The sequence below is a fragment of the Rhinoraja longicauda genome, chromosome 19, assembly GCF_053455715.1.
Source record: "Rhinoraja longicauda isolate Sanriku21f chromosome 19, sRhiLon1.1, whole genome shotgun sequence".
In the NCBI taxonomy this organism is placed as follows: domain Eukaryota; kingdom Metazoa; phylum Chordata; class Chondrichthyes; order Rajiformes; family Arhynchobatidae; genus Rhinoraja; species Rhinoraja longicauda.
In genome coordinates, this window is record NC_135971.1 from 35,946,771 (window position 1) to 35,959,922 (window position 13,152).

The 13,152-nt window shown below is 47.5% G+C and overlaps 1 protein-coding gene across 1 annotated transcript; it reads left to right on the forward strand.

The window, feature by feature from the left end:
• Positions 1 to 2,709: 2,709 nt before the first annotated feature.
• LOC144602971 (putative G-protein coupled receptor 139) lies at positions 2,710 to 9,551 on the forward strand. The gene is made up of 3 exons (XM_078416095.1): positions 2,710 to 2,850; positions 6,087 to 6,156; positions 8,674 to 9,551. The coding sequence occupies exons 1-3, from the start codon at positions 2,710 to 2,712 to the stop codon at positions 9,549 to 9,551; spliced, it is 1,089 nt and encodes a 362-aa protein (XP_078272221.1).
• Positions 9,552 to 13,152: the final 3,601 nt, after the last annotated feature.

The following is a 13,152-nucleotide window of genomic DNA, read 5'->3' on the forward strand; positions in this document are numbered from 1 at the left end:
ACTCAGTGCTGGGACCCCAGTTATTTACAGTGTATATTAATGATTTGGACGAGGGAATTGAATGCAACATCTCTAAGTTTGCGGATGACACGAAGCTGGGTGGCAGTGTTAGCTGCGAGGAGGATGCTAGGAGGCTGCAGAGTGACTTGGATAGATTAGGCGAGTGGGCAAATGCATGGCAGATGCAATATAATGTGGATAAATGTGAGGTTATCCACTTTGGCGGCAAGAACAGGAAAGCAGAGTATTACCTGAATGGTGTGACCGATTGGGAGAAGGGGAGATGCAACGTGACCTGGGTGTCATGGTGCACCAGTCATTGAAAGCAAGCATGCAGGTGCAGCAGGCAGTGAAGAAAGCGAATGGTATGTTGGCATTCATAGCAAGAGGATTTGAGTTTGGGAGCAGGGAGGTTCTGCTGCAGTTGTACAGGGCCTTGGTGAGACCGCACCTGGAGTATTGTGTGCAGTTTTGGTCTCCTAACCCGAGGAAGGACGTTCTTGCCTTAGAGGGAGTACAGAGAAGGTTCACCAGATTGATCCCTGGGATGGCGGGACTTACATACGAGGAAAGACTGGATAGACTGGGCTTGTACTCGCTGGAATTTAGAAGACTGAGGGGGGATCTTATAGAAACATATAAAATTCTTAAGGGGTTGGAGAGGCTAGATGCGGGAAGATTGTTCCCGATGTTGGGGGAGTCCAGAACCAGGGGTCACAGCTTAAGGATAAGGGAGAAGTCTTTTAGGACCGAGATGAGAAAACATTTCTTCACACAGAGAGTGGTGAGTCTGTGGAATTCTCTGCCACAGAAGGTAGTTGAGGCCAATTCATTGGCTACATTTAAGAGGGAGTTAGATGTGGCCCTTTTTGCTAAAGGGATCAAGGGGTATGGAGAGATGGCAGGTACAGGCTACTGAGCTGGATGATCAGCCATGATCATATTGAATGGCGGTGCAGGCTCGAAGGGCCGAATGGCCCACTCCTGCACCTATTTTCTATGTTTCTATGTTTCTATGAAGGTAGGGCCGTGGATATTGCACACGTGAATATTAGTAAGACGTTTGATAAAGTCCCTCTTTGTAGGCTGATCCATAAAATAAAGAAGTATGGAATTTACGATGAATTGTTCATACGGATTCGGAACTAGCTTAGTCACAGAAGACAGAGGGTTGTGGTGGAAAATGGATATTCTGGCTGGATGACTGTGACCAGTGAGGTTCCACAGGGGTCGGTGCCGGGACCTCTGCTGTGTGATATATATGTGCGTGTGCGTGTGTGTGTATATATATATATATATATATATATATATATATATATATATATATATATTAATGACTGAGACGTAAATGTAAATGGGTTGGTGAGTCAGTTTGCTGACAACACCAGAGTTGGAGGAGTTGTAGACAGCGGGCAAGACTGTCAGAATTTACAGCGGGATATCATGTTTGGCACAAACATTATGCGCCGCAGAGCCGTTGCAGCGCTGTGCCGCTCACTGTTCTATGAAGACTGAAACGTGCTGCCGAGGGTGGCGCCGGAAAAGATACGATGGTGGCATTTCAGAGGTTCTTAGATTATACATATCGATATGGGGGAAAGGAGGCATATGGAACACGTGAAGACTGAGACGATTAATTTAACTTGGCATTATGTTCGGCAAGCACATTGTGGACGAGTGCTTACTCCTGTGTTTACCATGATGCTATTAATTTTAAAATAGTAATGAAAAGATGAACTCACCCACCAGTTAAAGACGGAAATTGAAGGACTAATGTTGATAGCATTACACCGGCGACCTGCGAATGGTGACTGGTGGAGGAATTTAAGAGTGAGTTAGGGAGAATTCGAGGTCAGCAAGTTCCTGTTCCTGCGCGACAGCGTAAGACGAGGTGCTGAGGACATGAGAACTCCAGCTGACGAGGCATATTGAAGCTCTGGTCAGGATACCAAGGAAATACATGTCACGTACCGGCAGCTGGCATCATGTGAATCCATTGAGAGTTACATTGAGGATTGCATTTAAAATGGCCATTCGGAGAGCCAAAAAGGGCACATGAGATATTCCGGGCAGGTTAGGTGCAGGAAAATCCCAAGTGATTGAGTAAATACATGAGGAGCAAATGGTTGCAATGGACGTAATAAAAGTGCATTCATCTGTGTATGGAGACGCGGAATATGTCCCAGCTCCTAAACAAGTCTATTGTGTCCCAGTGCAGTTTGCAGGTCATGGAAGCCACGGGAACCATGGAAGTGACTGATGATGTCTTGAAATATATTGTCGAACTGAATTGATTTAAATTGAATTGAAATGAATTTATTTGTCATTCAAAAAAAGAAAATGTGAACGAAATTTCGTTATCATACCATGAGAACAATAAAAGTGCAAACAAAACACACAGTTACATAAATTTAACATGAACGTTCATCACAGTGACTCTCCTCCACGCACCTCCTCACTGTGATGGAAGGTTAAAGAAGTCTTATCTCTTCCTTGCTTCTCCCGCGGTCAGGCAGTCAAACTGCTCCGTCAAGACTTTCGAGGCTCCCGATATTGAAGCCCCCGCCGGGCGATGGAAGATCCCGCGGCTGAGCCGCGCCGGGCGATGAAAGGTCCTGCGATTCATGCCGAGCGATTCGGGGCGGACGAAGCTGCTGCGCCTGGAGCTCCCGAAAAGTCGGTCGCCAACCAGGGACCTGCGAGCTCCAGATGTCGCAGACCACAGGGCCCGCGGCCGAACCCTCCGAAGCCTCTGAAAGTGGAGTCGGAGCCACAATCGCAGCGCCACCACAGCCTCCGAAAGTCAGCCAGCTCCGCAAGTACACAGGCTCTGGAACCGGAGCCCTCAAGGTCGATCCCAGCTGGAGGCCGCCCAGCTCCTCGATGTTAGGCCGCAGCGCGAACGGAGATACCACAGAGGAGAAAGGTCGCATCTCCGTTGGAGAAAGAGATTTTATTTTAAGTTCCCACCCACTAACACTCAACTAAAAATAGACAATTACATACATCTAACATTAACGATAAGACAAGGAAGCGCAAGTGACAGACAGACTGCAGGCGGTCCACAGCCGCAGACGCAGCGCCGCCACATAATTATGCATAAATCTCCGGGCCCGGCCATATGCATTCCAGGAGGTTGTGGGAAGCAAGCAACGCAATTCTTTCTGCTCTGGCAGAGATTTGCTTGTCTTCCTTGCCCATCGTGGCCATTGGAAGATTGTGCCATAATTTCAGAACGGCTGCAAGGACAATCCAGTGATCCAAAGGCTACTAATCCATAGCCGCGGTGGCAAGGATACCGCGATATAGGATTTACCTGCATTTGGAAGGACAAGCACTGATTACGATTGTTAACATGGCCTATTTAACTATGCCCCTCAGTTCCCCAAACTCCTCCAGTGGGATACACTTGGTCCAAGCTTCGTATACATGTCTCCATCTTTTTCTTGGCCGGAGCCTCAACTTCTCTTGCCATCCAATCTTCCACATTCCCATCTATTCGCCCGTCACTCTACCAGGATGATGAATGTACTGAACTCTTTTCACCACACAATTTGAGAACATCCCGCTGACCGGCCGTTCTTTTGCTGACATATAGGCCACATGACCAATGTGTTGTTCAATACCATCAAAGTTAGCTTTGCCAATATTCAAAAAGTTAACCCGTCAGCCCATACTGTCTTTATCCATAAATATCATGAAGCTTTTAGAACAGTGATCGCTCCTGCCTGAAGGTTTGCTCACCAACACATCAGTCGTTTGCATTTCCCAATATCCTGAGTATGTCCAGCCATAATCCAGGAATGATGAAATCAAAGTAGAGAGGATATGGAAGTATTCAGGCGGATTTATCCTGGATTGGAGGGTTTGAATTATAAGGAGAGAGTTCATTACTGCGACTGTTTACCCTTGAGCAAACGAGGCTGAGGGAAGATCTTAGGGTTTTATTCAATCACGCCACGAAAATAGGTCGTATCACAGACAGTGAAAATGGTTATCAGAAATTACAGCAGGGTCTTGATCAGATGTACAAGTGGGTTGAGGAATGGATGATGGAAATTGATGCAGATAGTGTGATGAGTTGCAGTTTTCGATGGTAAACGGGGACAGGACCACATCAAATGTGGGGCCTTGCGGGTATTGTAGAACAGGGGGATCTGGGGCGCTGGTACACAGTTCCCTGAAAGTGGAGTCACATGTAGACAGGATTGGAAAGAAAGCTGATGGTGCGTTAGCCTTCATCGCCGTTATCTTACCGATGTAGAAGACGTTGGGGAGGCAGCATTTGGGAGACAGCAATACGGATAAGGGGAGATTTTGCTGTCTCTGACTTTATTTCTTTGAGCGCTGGAGACTGCGGGGTGATCTCATAGAGGTATATAAACCGATAAGGGTCGCAGATATGTGCCAGAGCAAGGGTCAACGGGAAACGCAATTAGAACGTTTAGAAGGCAATTGGGAGTGTCATGGTCAGGAAATAAATTGCAGGATATGGGCTCAATACAGGCAAATGTGGTTATCATGAAGGAAGCTTGGTGGGCGCGCGTGCGCTGCGGCTAAAGGCCTGTTTACCTGCTGTGCAACTCTGTTTCTATCACTCTATGAGTGGGCAAATAGGATTTTCTGAAATAATTTCGTCTTGAAGGCTTTCCACTGTTCGAATGCTATTTCCCACGTCAAGCATACATTCATATTAACCTTAGTCACACCTCTTCTCGTTGCATTGAAATCGGCATGTTTCTAAATTGCACCGGAAAGATCCAACGTGGATGCGATGATCGAATTACCCCATTCTGCTTTTTATCTTATTTTTTCTACTTTGCAACCACATGCTCTTTTCCGTCACCATATTATACGCCTTTGCAATTTGACCTCTCTTCCACATCTTCCAGCGACACTCGCCCCCCTTGGCTTGTTTCCCAGAACCATTTGCAGCAACCCTACCTGGTTGACCAGAAACACACCGCCGAAGAACGAATTCCTAAACATGTTTCACAAACCTCGTAAACTAGGGTCGCTTAACCTTGAGCAGAAGACTCAGAGCACAACACTTTCAGTTATGCGCGCTCAACTCCCTTCTTAATGGAAGGCGTCACATAGTCGTCCTACCTTCGGCCCATACTTTCTTACTCCCCCAGTCAATATTTCAAGTCTCCCTGAGAACTTCTGTACATTTTGGCAGCTTCTCTCCAAACGTGTACAACGGAACGTTTCCACCTAACTGGAGGCCAAGAGAATAGTTCCTAAAGTGAATCACGACCGTGTTATGTTTTGTTTGTTTGGAGATGCAGCCTGGAAACGGGCCCGTCATGCACGGAGAAAGTTCACTAACCTTTTACAGAATGGAAAATATTCAACTTGAAATCTCATTTCGCTGTGTAGATGGTGCTCGATCAGCTGAATATGTATTAGTCATTCTCTATTTTTATTTCAAACCTACCACATTGGGCTTGTTTTGCTTTTGAACTAAAATGTGTCTCCGTTTCTTGAAATGGTCAAAACATAGCTTTAACCAGGCGATGTTACCAGGAACAATAAATATATTGGCGACTGTGACACGTCTCGAAGTCGAACTTCGATTTGGGCGGCATTACTCCCACCGCGTAAGTTTCACGCTCTGATTCATTGAATTCCAATACTGATTATTAACCTTTGAATTAGAAATACAATTTAAGCAGACCATTGTCTTTTATCCCGTTCCCTTTTCTGTGGATACGCATGTGATAAATGGTGGGTTATATTTCGGATTTGAATGTGTTAACGTCCTCGAACATCAGCTATGCCGTTCGCCACGTGAACCAAGTGAGTCCTGACCCGGCAAAGGCCCTTCACGTTGTAACTTGAATCGAGAGCGATACATTAATCTACACTTTCTACATTAAGCATTCATCCACCGAGGGATAAGTGAGATCACTTCATATTGTGTGGAAAGAAACGTGTTTGTTCAAGAGAGTGTGACTAATATTTGGGTTCCATCATTCCCCGGACCCCACTGGAGAGTTGGCGGGAGTATAAATGAACATCTGAACCACGCTGTAGCTCAATTGTGCTCCCCGGACTTAACGCCGACACTGGGACTCTTCCAGATGGGACGGGCAGCAATTCTGTACGTCAATGAAATCACCTATCCGATCCTGGCGGCGTTTGGTATCCCTGGTAAGCTGTGATTGAGTCGCTTAATGCGTTGCTGGTCTGATTCAACTCTAAAGGGTGTGAGTACTCTGACGGTCTGTTTAGTAATCCCCTGCAATCACCAACAAACTGTAGTCCGATCAGTACAGCCAAATCACTGGAGTACGTATCGCAGTAGGGTCGCAATGCACAATCAAATGGACAGGCAACAGAGTAGAAGATATTCGGATAAACGTGCAACGATTGGACAGCGGGTTGAATGAAAGCAGCGTCGTAAATGCGGACAAACGGGAACTTGGCTCTCCAAAGAACGGAATATTGGAATAACTAAACTGACGAGTTTTTCAAGAGGTCAGAATTCAAGGATGGTGGGGCTCATGGGTCTGTAGCGTCGGAGAAGGAGGCATTGAAGTGTTTGCGAAAAGACCGAGAACATTACATTGGATCATAAAGTACTGGAGTAAGTCAGCGGGACATGCGGCACCTCTGCCGGACAGTGATAGCCGACGTTTCGGGGCAGGATTTTTCTTCAGATCCCATGACCGGGTGAGCTACTCCAGCGTCTGCAGTTATTCGCGCTTCCAACATATTGAAGTTGAGTGTTGACTTGTAGGCGAGCGGTGGATGTGGGGTACAAGTTAGTGACCAAGTGAGACAAAAGGCCAACGTGGTGATGGTGCCGCTGATTGTAGATGAAGGAGCCTTAATCTGCCTTCTGTGTACTGTCGTCCTCCACTATAACCAGCCTTTAATAAACCTTCACCCTCGCTCAGACAGCACAGCGGCTTCCGTCTATTCGGGCTCCCTTGTTGGTTGTCAACGCAGGCACCACTTACATCTTTCCAAAGCCATCCTCTTCACTGCATCGTAAAACAAGTTCAATCGAAATGTTGCATCTTGTCTCACTCTCGGTCTGATGCAGCCCGAGTATTTTCAGCAATAACTTTCCCATTTCAGTTATCCAACTCTTTTGCGTTTTCTCCCTGCTTGCCATTTTGATTGACAACGAAACAAAAATGTTTTTAAAGCGCACAAGGAGAAATTGAGGTGGTTTAATTAAACCTGAAATTGAAATAGTATGTGCTAGAAAACAGAAAAGGGGCAGATCACGGGATGGTATTTCAGATCAAACATCATCTCTTCAATCTCCGATGGTCACCGTCAGTCCACATGATGAGTCTTGGAGCTAACGCGTGAGATTTTTTCAGATTGAGTTATTGGACCTAAAGCTGTTTCCAGAAGATTTAGAGGTTTTTTCTTGTGGTGCAAATAAACAGTTTTACTTTCAGATTGATGACCATTCATTGCTGTTTCACTGGTATTTTGGGACTGGCGACATGATTACGCTGCTTTTAAATGAACCTGATATAATCACTCTGCCTGTGAAAATTGGTATTGAATAACGTGCGGCAATGAACGCTTTGAACTCCAATTGAGCAACTTTTGTGATCCGTCTCGTTGATTGTTATCATTCATAAAGTCATACAGCACCGAAACAGAAACTTCGATCCAATGTGTTCATGCCGTCCCAGAAGCCCCATCTACACTCGTCCCATTTGCACGCGTTCGCTCATGGAACGCGTTCGCTCATATTTCTCGCAAACGTGCGAATACGCCCAAATGTGTTTTAAATTTTGTTTTACTTTCTACCTAAAAATACCTAATCTACCTGCCCGTTCCCTAAATCCACCTGTGGTAAAGCTTCATATTAAATAGGTCCCTTGCTTATGCGCATCAGCCCGTGTGCCAACGCGTGTATCTATAGGATGACCCAGAGTATGTTCAGACAGGAAGTGAAGAACGCGGTTAAATATTTAACCGGGGTTATTAGTAAACCCAAGAAACTGGCGCGGCAGCGGGCTGGAACCAGACCTGAGATGTGACGCCGACCATCGCTTTATCCTTTCACAAGATCGTGCGGTTCTGTACTCTCCATTCCACCCAAAACGGACTCGTGGTATAAGACTCTTGTCACAGTGGAATAAGACTCTTGTCACAAGACTCTTGTTCACTCACCTGCCAGCCACGCCCACTACGTTAAGCCAACTCCCCTCACCTGTTCACTCACCTGCTCCAGATCACCAATCAAGCTAGCATATAAACCCTTCCTGCACACACACTCTTTGCCAGATTGTTCTTAGCCCTCATGCAAGACTCTCCAGCATTCTCTCTTGGACTGATTTCCCGTTGCCGACCCAGCCTGCTCCCGACCTTCTTTCCTCGTCGTAGCCCTGGTGAACGCCTCAGTCTTCTGCCCCCGACCACGAGCAGGTAGAAAGAAAGCTCATTCTAAAACTACTTCCTTGGTTCCGTGTGCTGCATTTGGGTCTACCTGCAGTCCGTTACAACTCTTCAGTAAAATACATTTTACCCCATTGCCCCGTTTATTCTCTACTTTAACTCGATGTCACGTGACTCTTGTCCATTCATCGTATCTGATCCCCTGATGCTTTCTTGCAGCCTCCAACCCTAGTCTCAATTCCATTAAATTAGTGGTTCCATTCAGATATTAATTCCATTGCATTTTTGTCCTTCCTTCAGCGAACGTGCTGACGGCTGCGATCCTATACCGGGGAAAGTGCGGGCTCTCCAGAGGAATCACCCGTTACATGGTGGCGATGGCAATCTCCGACCTTCTCGTTATAATCTTCCACGTGTTACTCCGGGAAATCTACATTTACTACGCCCCCAACTCCTTCCTCTCCCTCAGCGCAGTTTGTCCTTCTAATGTTTATCTGCGGATCGTCACCGTGGACTATTCCGTTTGGTTAACCGTGTCCTTCACCTTTAACCGTTTTGTCAGCATTTGCTGCCCGAAGCTGAGACTCATCTACTGCACGGATCGGACGGCCGCCGCGGTCATTGTGTCCATGTGCGCGCTGTGCTGCATTAAGTACATCCCCTTTAACTTCATGTACGAGTCACGCTTCACTGTGGGCAGTGTCAAGTGGGGGTGCCGACCCAAACCCGCCTACTTCACCTCCATCTGGTGGGTGGCTTTCTCGTGGATGTGCAGCATCTCTCTCTCATTCCTCCCCTTCCTTCTAGTTCTATTGTTTAACGGGTTGACGGTCAGGAACATCGTTGCGGCCAGCAGAGTCCGCCGGCGCCTGAAGGCACTAGATGGCAACGACACTGAGGCGGAGAATCGGCGCAAGTCCATAGTTTTGCTGTTCACGGTGTCCGGCGCGTACATACTGCTGTGGACAACGTCAACTGTCACCTACATTTCCACTCGGGTAACTGTGAATTTCGTGGGCGGGAATCACACCAGCCCCTCTTACATCGCCAATGAAGTGGGCGTGTTGCTCATGCGCATCAGCTCGTGTGCCAACACTTGTATCTATGGGATGACCCAGAGTATGTTCAGACAGGAAGTGAAAAACGCAGTTAAATATTTAACTGGGGTTATTGTATAACTTTGTATTGCGTAATATCCTCAATCAACATGCTTTCATCTCGCTTTCTTGTACGCCACCACAATGCGCACACATTTCCCGTTTTCCCCTCCACCTCACTTCCCAATCCTCTTCCAACTAAATTCCACCCTCAGCCTTCACAATTCACCTATCCTTCGAGTCATAGAGTCAGCGTGGAAACAGGCCCTTCAGCCCAACTGACCGACACCGGCTAACTTGTCCCAAACACAGTAGTTCCACCTGCCCGCGTTTGGCCTCTATCCCACCAAACGTATCTTATCCACGTACCTGTCTAACTGTTACCTACACGTTGGGTTAGTCGCTGCCTCATCTACCTCCACTGGCAGCTTGTTTCCTAGTCCCAACACATTTTGTCGGACAAAGTTACCCCTCCGATTCCTATTACGTCTTTTCCACTTTTACCGTAAACCTATGTCCTCTGGTCCTTGATTCGGCAAGAAACTCGGTGCATCTACCCGATCTATTCCTCTAATAAATTTAAACACGTCTATAACTCGTCTTCCTACGCTCCAAGGAATAGAGTATCAGCCTACCCAACCTCTCCCTTTAGCTCAGACCCTCTAGTCCTGGCAACATCTTCGTAAATCTTCCCTGTACCCACTCCAGCTTGACAACTTCGTTCCTGTAACATAGTGCCCAGAACTGAACACAATACTCTAAATGCAGCCTCACCAAGATCTTACACAACTACATGTCCTCCCAACGTCTGTACTAAATACTCTGATTGATGAAGGCCAATGTGACAAAAGCTGAGCACCCTATGTACCCGCGACTACAACATCAAGGAACCATGCACTCCTTCGCTCCTCGCTCCTCGATCCCTCTGCTCGACAACACGCCCCACCATTCCTTTTCTCCTTATGTCACACATTTTTGTCCTTTTCATCTCTGGCCTTAGTACAACCATTTCCGATTAACCCCCCTTTCATCTATCTCCGCCTATAACTTACCAGACTTTGTCCCGATCACCTCGCGTCCTGCCTTCCCGTAAAACCCCTCTCCCTCCAGTACCATTATGTGTGGCGTTTGTTCCAACCACCAGCCAACACCTACCCCTTGCCTACATCGATCTATTACCTGCGATGATTTGGCCTGTCTCTCGCCTTTCCAGGTTTCTTCCCCCCCCCCCACCCCACGGCACAGTACAACCATGCGATGCTGGCTCGAAGGGACAAATGGTCTCCGCTTGCACATTTGTATAGTCAGAGGAAGGGTCCCAACCCGAATGGTCGCCTACCTATGTTCTGCAGAGACCCTGCCTCATTCCAACACCGTTTTATTTTCAATTCAGCATCCGTACTTGTCTCGGTACCATTTACCTGCTATTTCGCGTCATTTTCTCGTTGCCGTTAATAAAGCTATTGTCACTGTGTAATCTTCATATTTCCATCTTATTGCAAGAAATAAAGATGTTGTATTAAAATCACCTGAAAACCTGGCTCAGCTTTTAAAAAAATTACATTAGATTTCATGCATTCCCGGTTTATGATGATTAAATAATATTTTGTGTTCTGGGCAATGTCTAAGCGAAATGTTCTGGACTAGTTTTCCGCGCAAAGAGTGGTGGGCGTCTGAAACGCGCTGCCGATGATGGTCGTGGAATCAGACATGATGGGGGAGTTTAAACTATTTTCAGACAGGCAGGTAGATGTGCAGGAAATAAAGGCATATGAAACACGTGCTGGCAGAGGAGTTTAGTTTAGCTTGGCATCATGTTGAACAGGGATCTTTTTCGCCGAGTGGCTTGTTCCTATGCTTTACTGTTCTATGTGCTAGGAAAGGTGACAGACGTGGAAGCATCCAATGTGTACGAAGGAACTGCAGATGCTGTTTACGCCGGACACAGACACAACAGACTCGTGTAACTCAGCGGGTCAGGCAGCATCTCCGGAAAAGAGGCATAGGTTACATTTCAGGTCGAGAATCTTTACCAGACTCTTTTCTGAAGCAGGCTCTCCAACCGAAACGCCACCTACTACTTTTCTCCAGGGGCATCCAGTGCACTAATTCTGCTGGTATTTATTCACAAAATGTTGAAGTAACTCAGCAGGTCAGGCAGCATCTCGGGAAAGAAGGAATTGGTGACGTTTCGGGTCGAGACCCTTCTTCAGACTGATGTCAGGGGGGCGGGACAAAGGAAGGATATAGGTGGAGACAGGAAGATAGAGGGAGATCTGGGAAGGAGGAGGGGAAGGGAGGGACAGAGGAACTATCTAAAGTTGGAGAAGTCGACGTTCATACCACCGGGCTGCAAACTGCCCAGGCGAAATATGAGGTGCTGTTCATGCAATTTCCGGTGGGCCTCACTATGGCACTGGATGAGCCCCATGACAGAAAGGTCAGACTGGGAATGGGAGGGGGAGTTGGAGTGCTCGGCCACCGGGAGTTCAGTTTGCTCAATGCGGACCTAGCGCAGGTGTTCGGCGAAGCGATTGCCGAGCCTGCGCTTGGTTTCGCCGATGTAAATAAGTTGACATCTAGAGCAGCGGATGCAATAGATGAGGTTGGAGGAGGTGCAGGTGAACCTTTGTCTCACCTGGAAAGACTGTTTGGGTCATTGGATGGAGTTGAGGGGGGAGGTAAAGGGACAGGTGTTGCATCTCGTGCGGTTGCAGGGGAAAGTGCCCGGGGTTGGGGTGGTGTGGGTAGGAAGGGACGAATCGACCAGGGAGTTACGGAGGGAACGGTCTCTGCGGAACGCAGAGAGGGGACGGGGTGGAAAGATATGGCCAGTGGCGGGGTCCCGTTGTAGGTGACGGAAATGTTGGCGGGTGATTTGTTGGATCCGCTGGCTGGTGGGGTGGAAGGTGAGAACGAGGGGGATTCTGTCCTTGTTGCGAGTGGGGGGAGGGGGAGCAAGAGCGGAGCTGCGGGATGTGGAAGAGACCCTAGTGAGAGCCTCACGTATAATGGAGGAGGGGAAGCCCCGTTTCCTGAAGAACGAGGACATCTCTGAAGCCCTAGTGTGAAACACCTCATCCCGGGCGCAGATGCGGCGTAGATGGAAGAATTTGGATTAGGGGATAGACCTTTTGCAGGGGACCGGGTGGGAAGAAGTGTAGTCCAGATAGCTGTGCGAGTCAGTGGGTTTATAGTAAATGTCCGTTACTAATCTGTCTCCTGTGATGGAGATGGTGAGGTCCAGAAACGGGAAGGGGATGTCGGAGATAGTCCAGGTATATTTAAGGGCAGGATGGAAATTGGAGGTGAAGTGTTTGATGTCAGTGAATTCTGCATGGGTACAAGTGGTAGCACCAATGCAGTCGTCGATGTAGCGGAGGTAGAGTTCGGGGATGGGGCCGGTGTCATGTTTGACTAATCTTCTTGAATTTTTTGAAGAGGTTACCAGGGAAATTGATAAGGGCAAGGCTGTGGATGTTGTCTATATGGACTTCAGTAAGGCATTTGACAAGGTTCCACATGGAAGGTTGATTAAGAAGGTTAAATCGTTGGGTATTAATAGTGAGGTTGCAAGATGGATTCAACAATGGCTGAATGGGAGATACCAGAGGGTAACGGTTGACAATTGTATGTCAGGTTGGAGGCCAGTGTCTAGTGGAGTGCCCCAAGGATCTGTGTT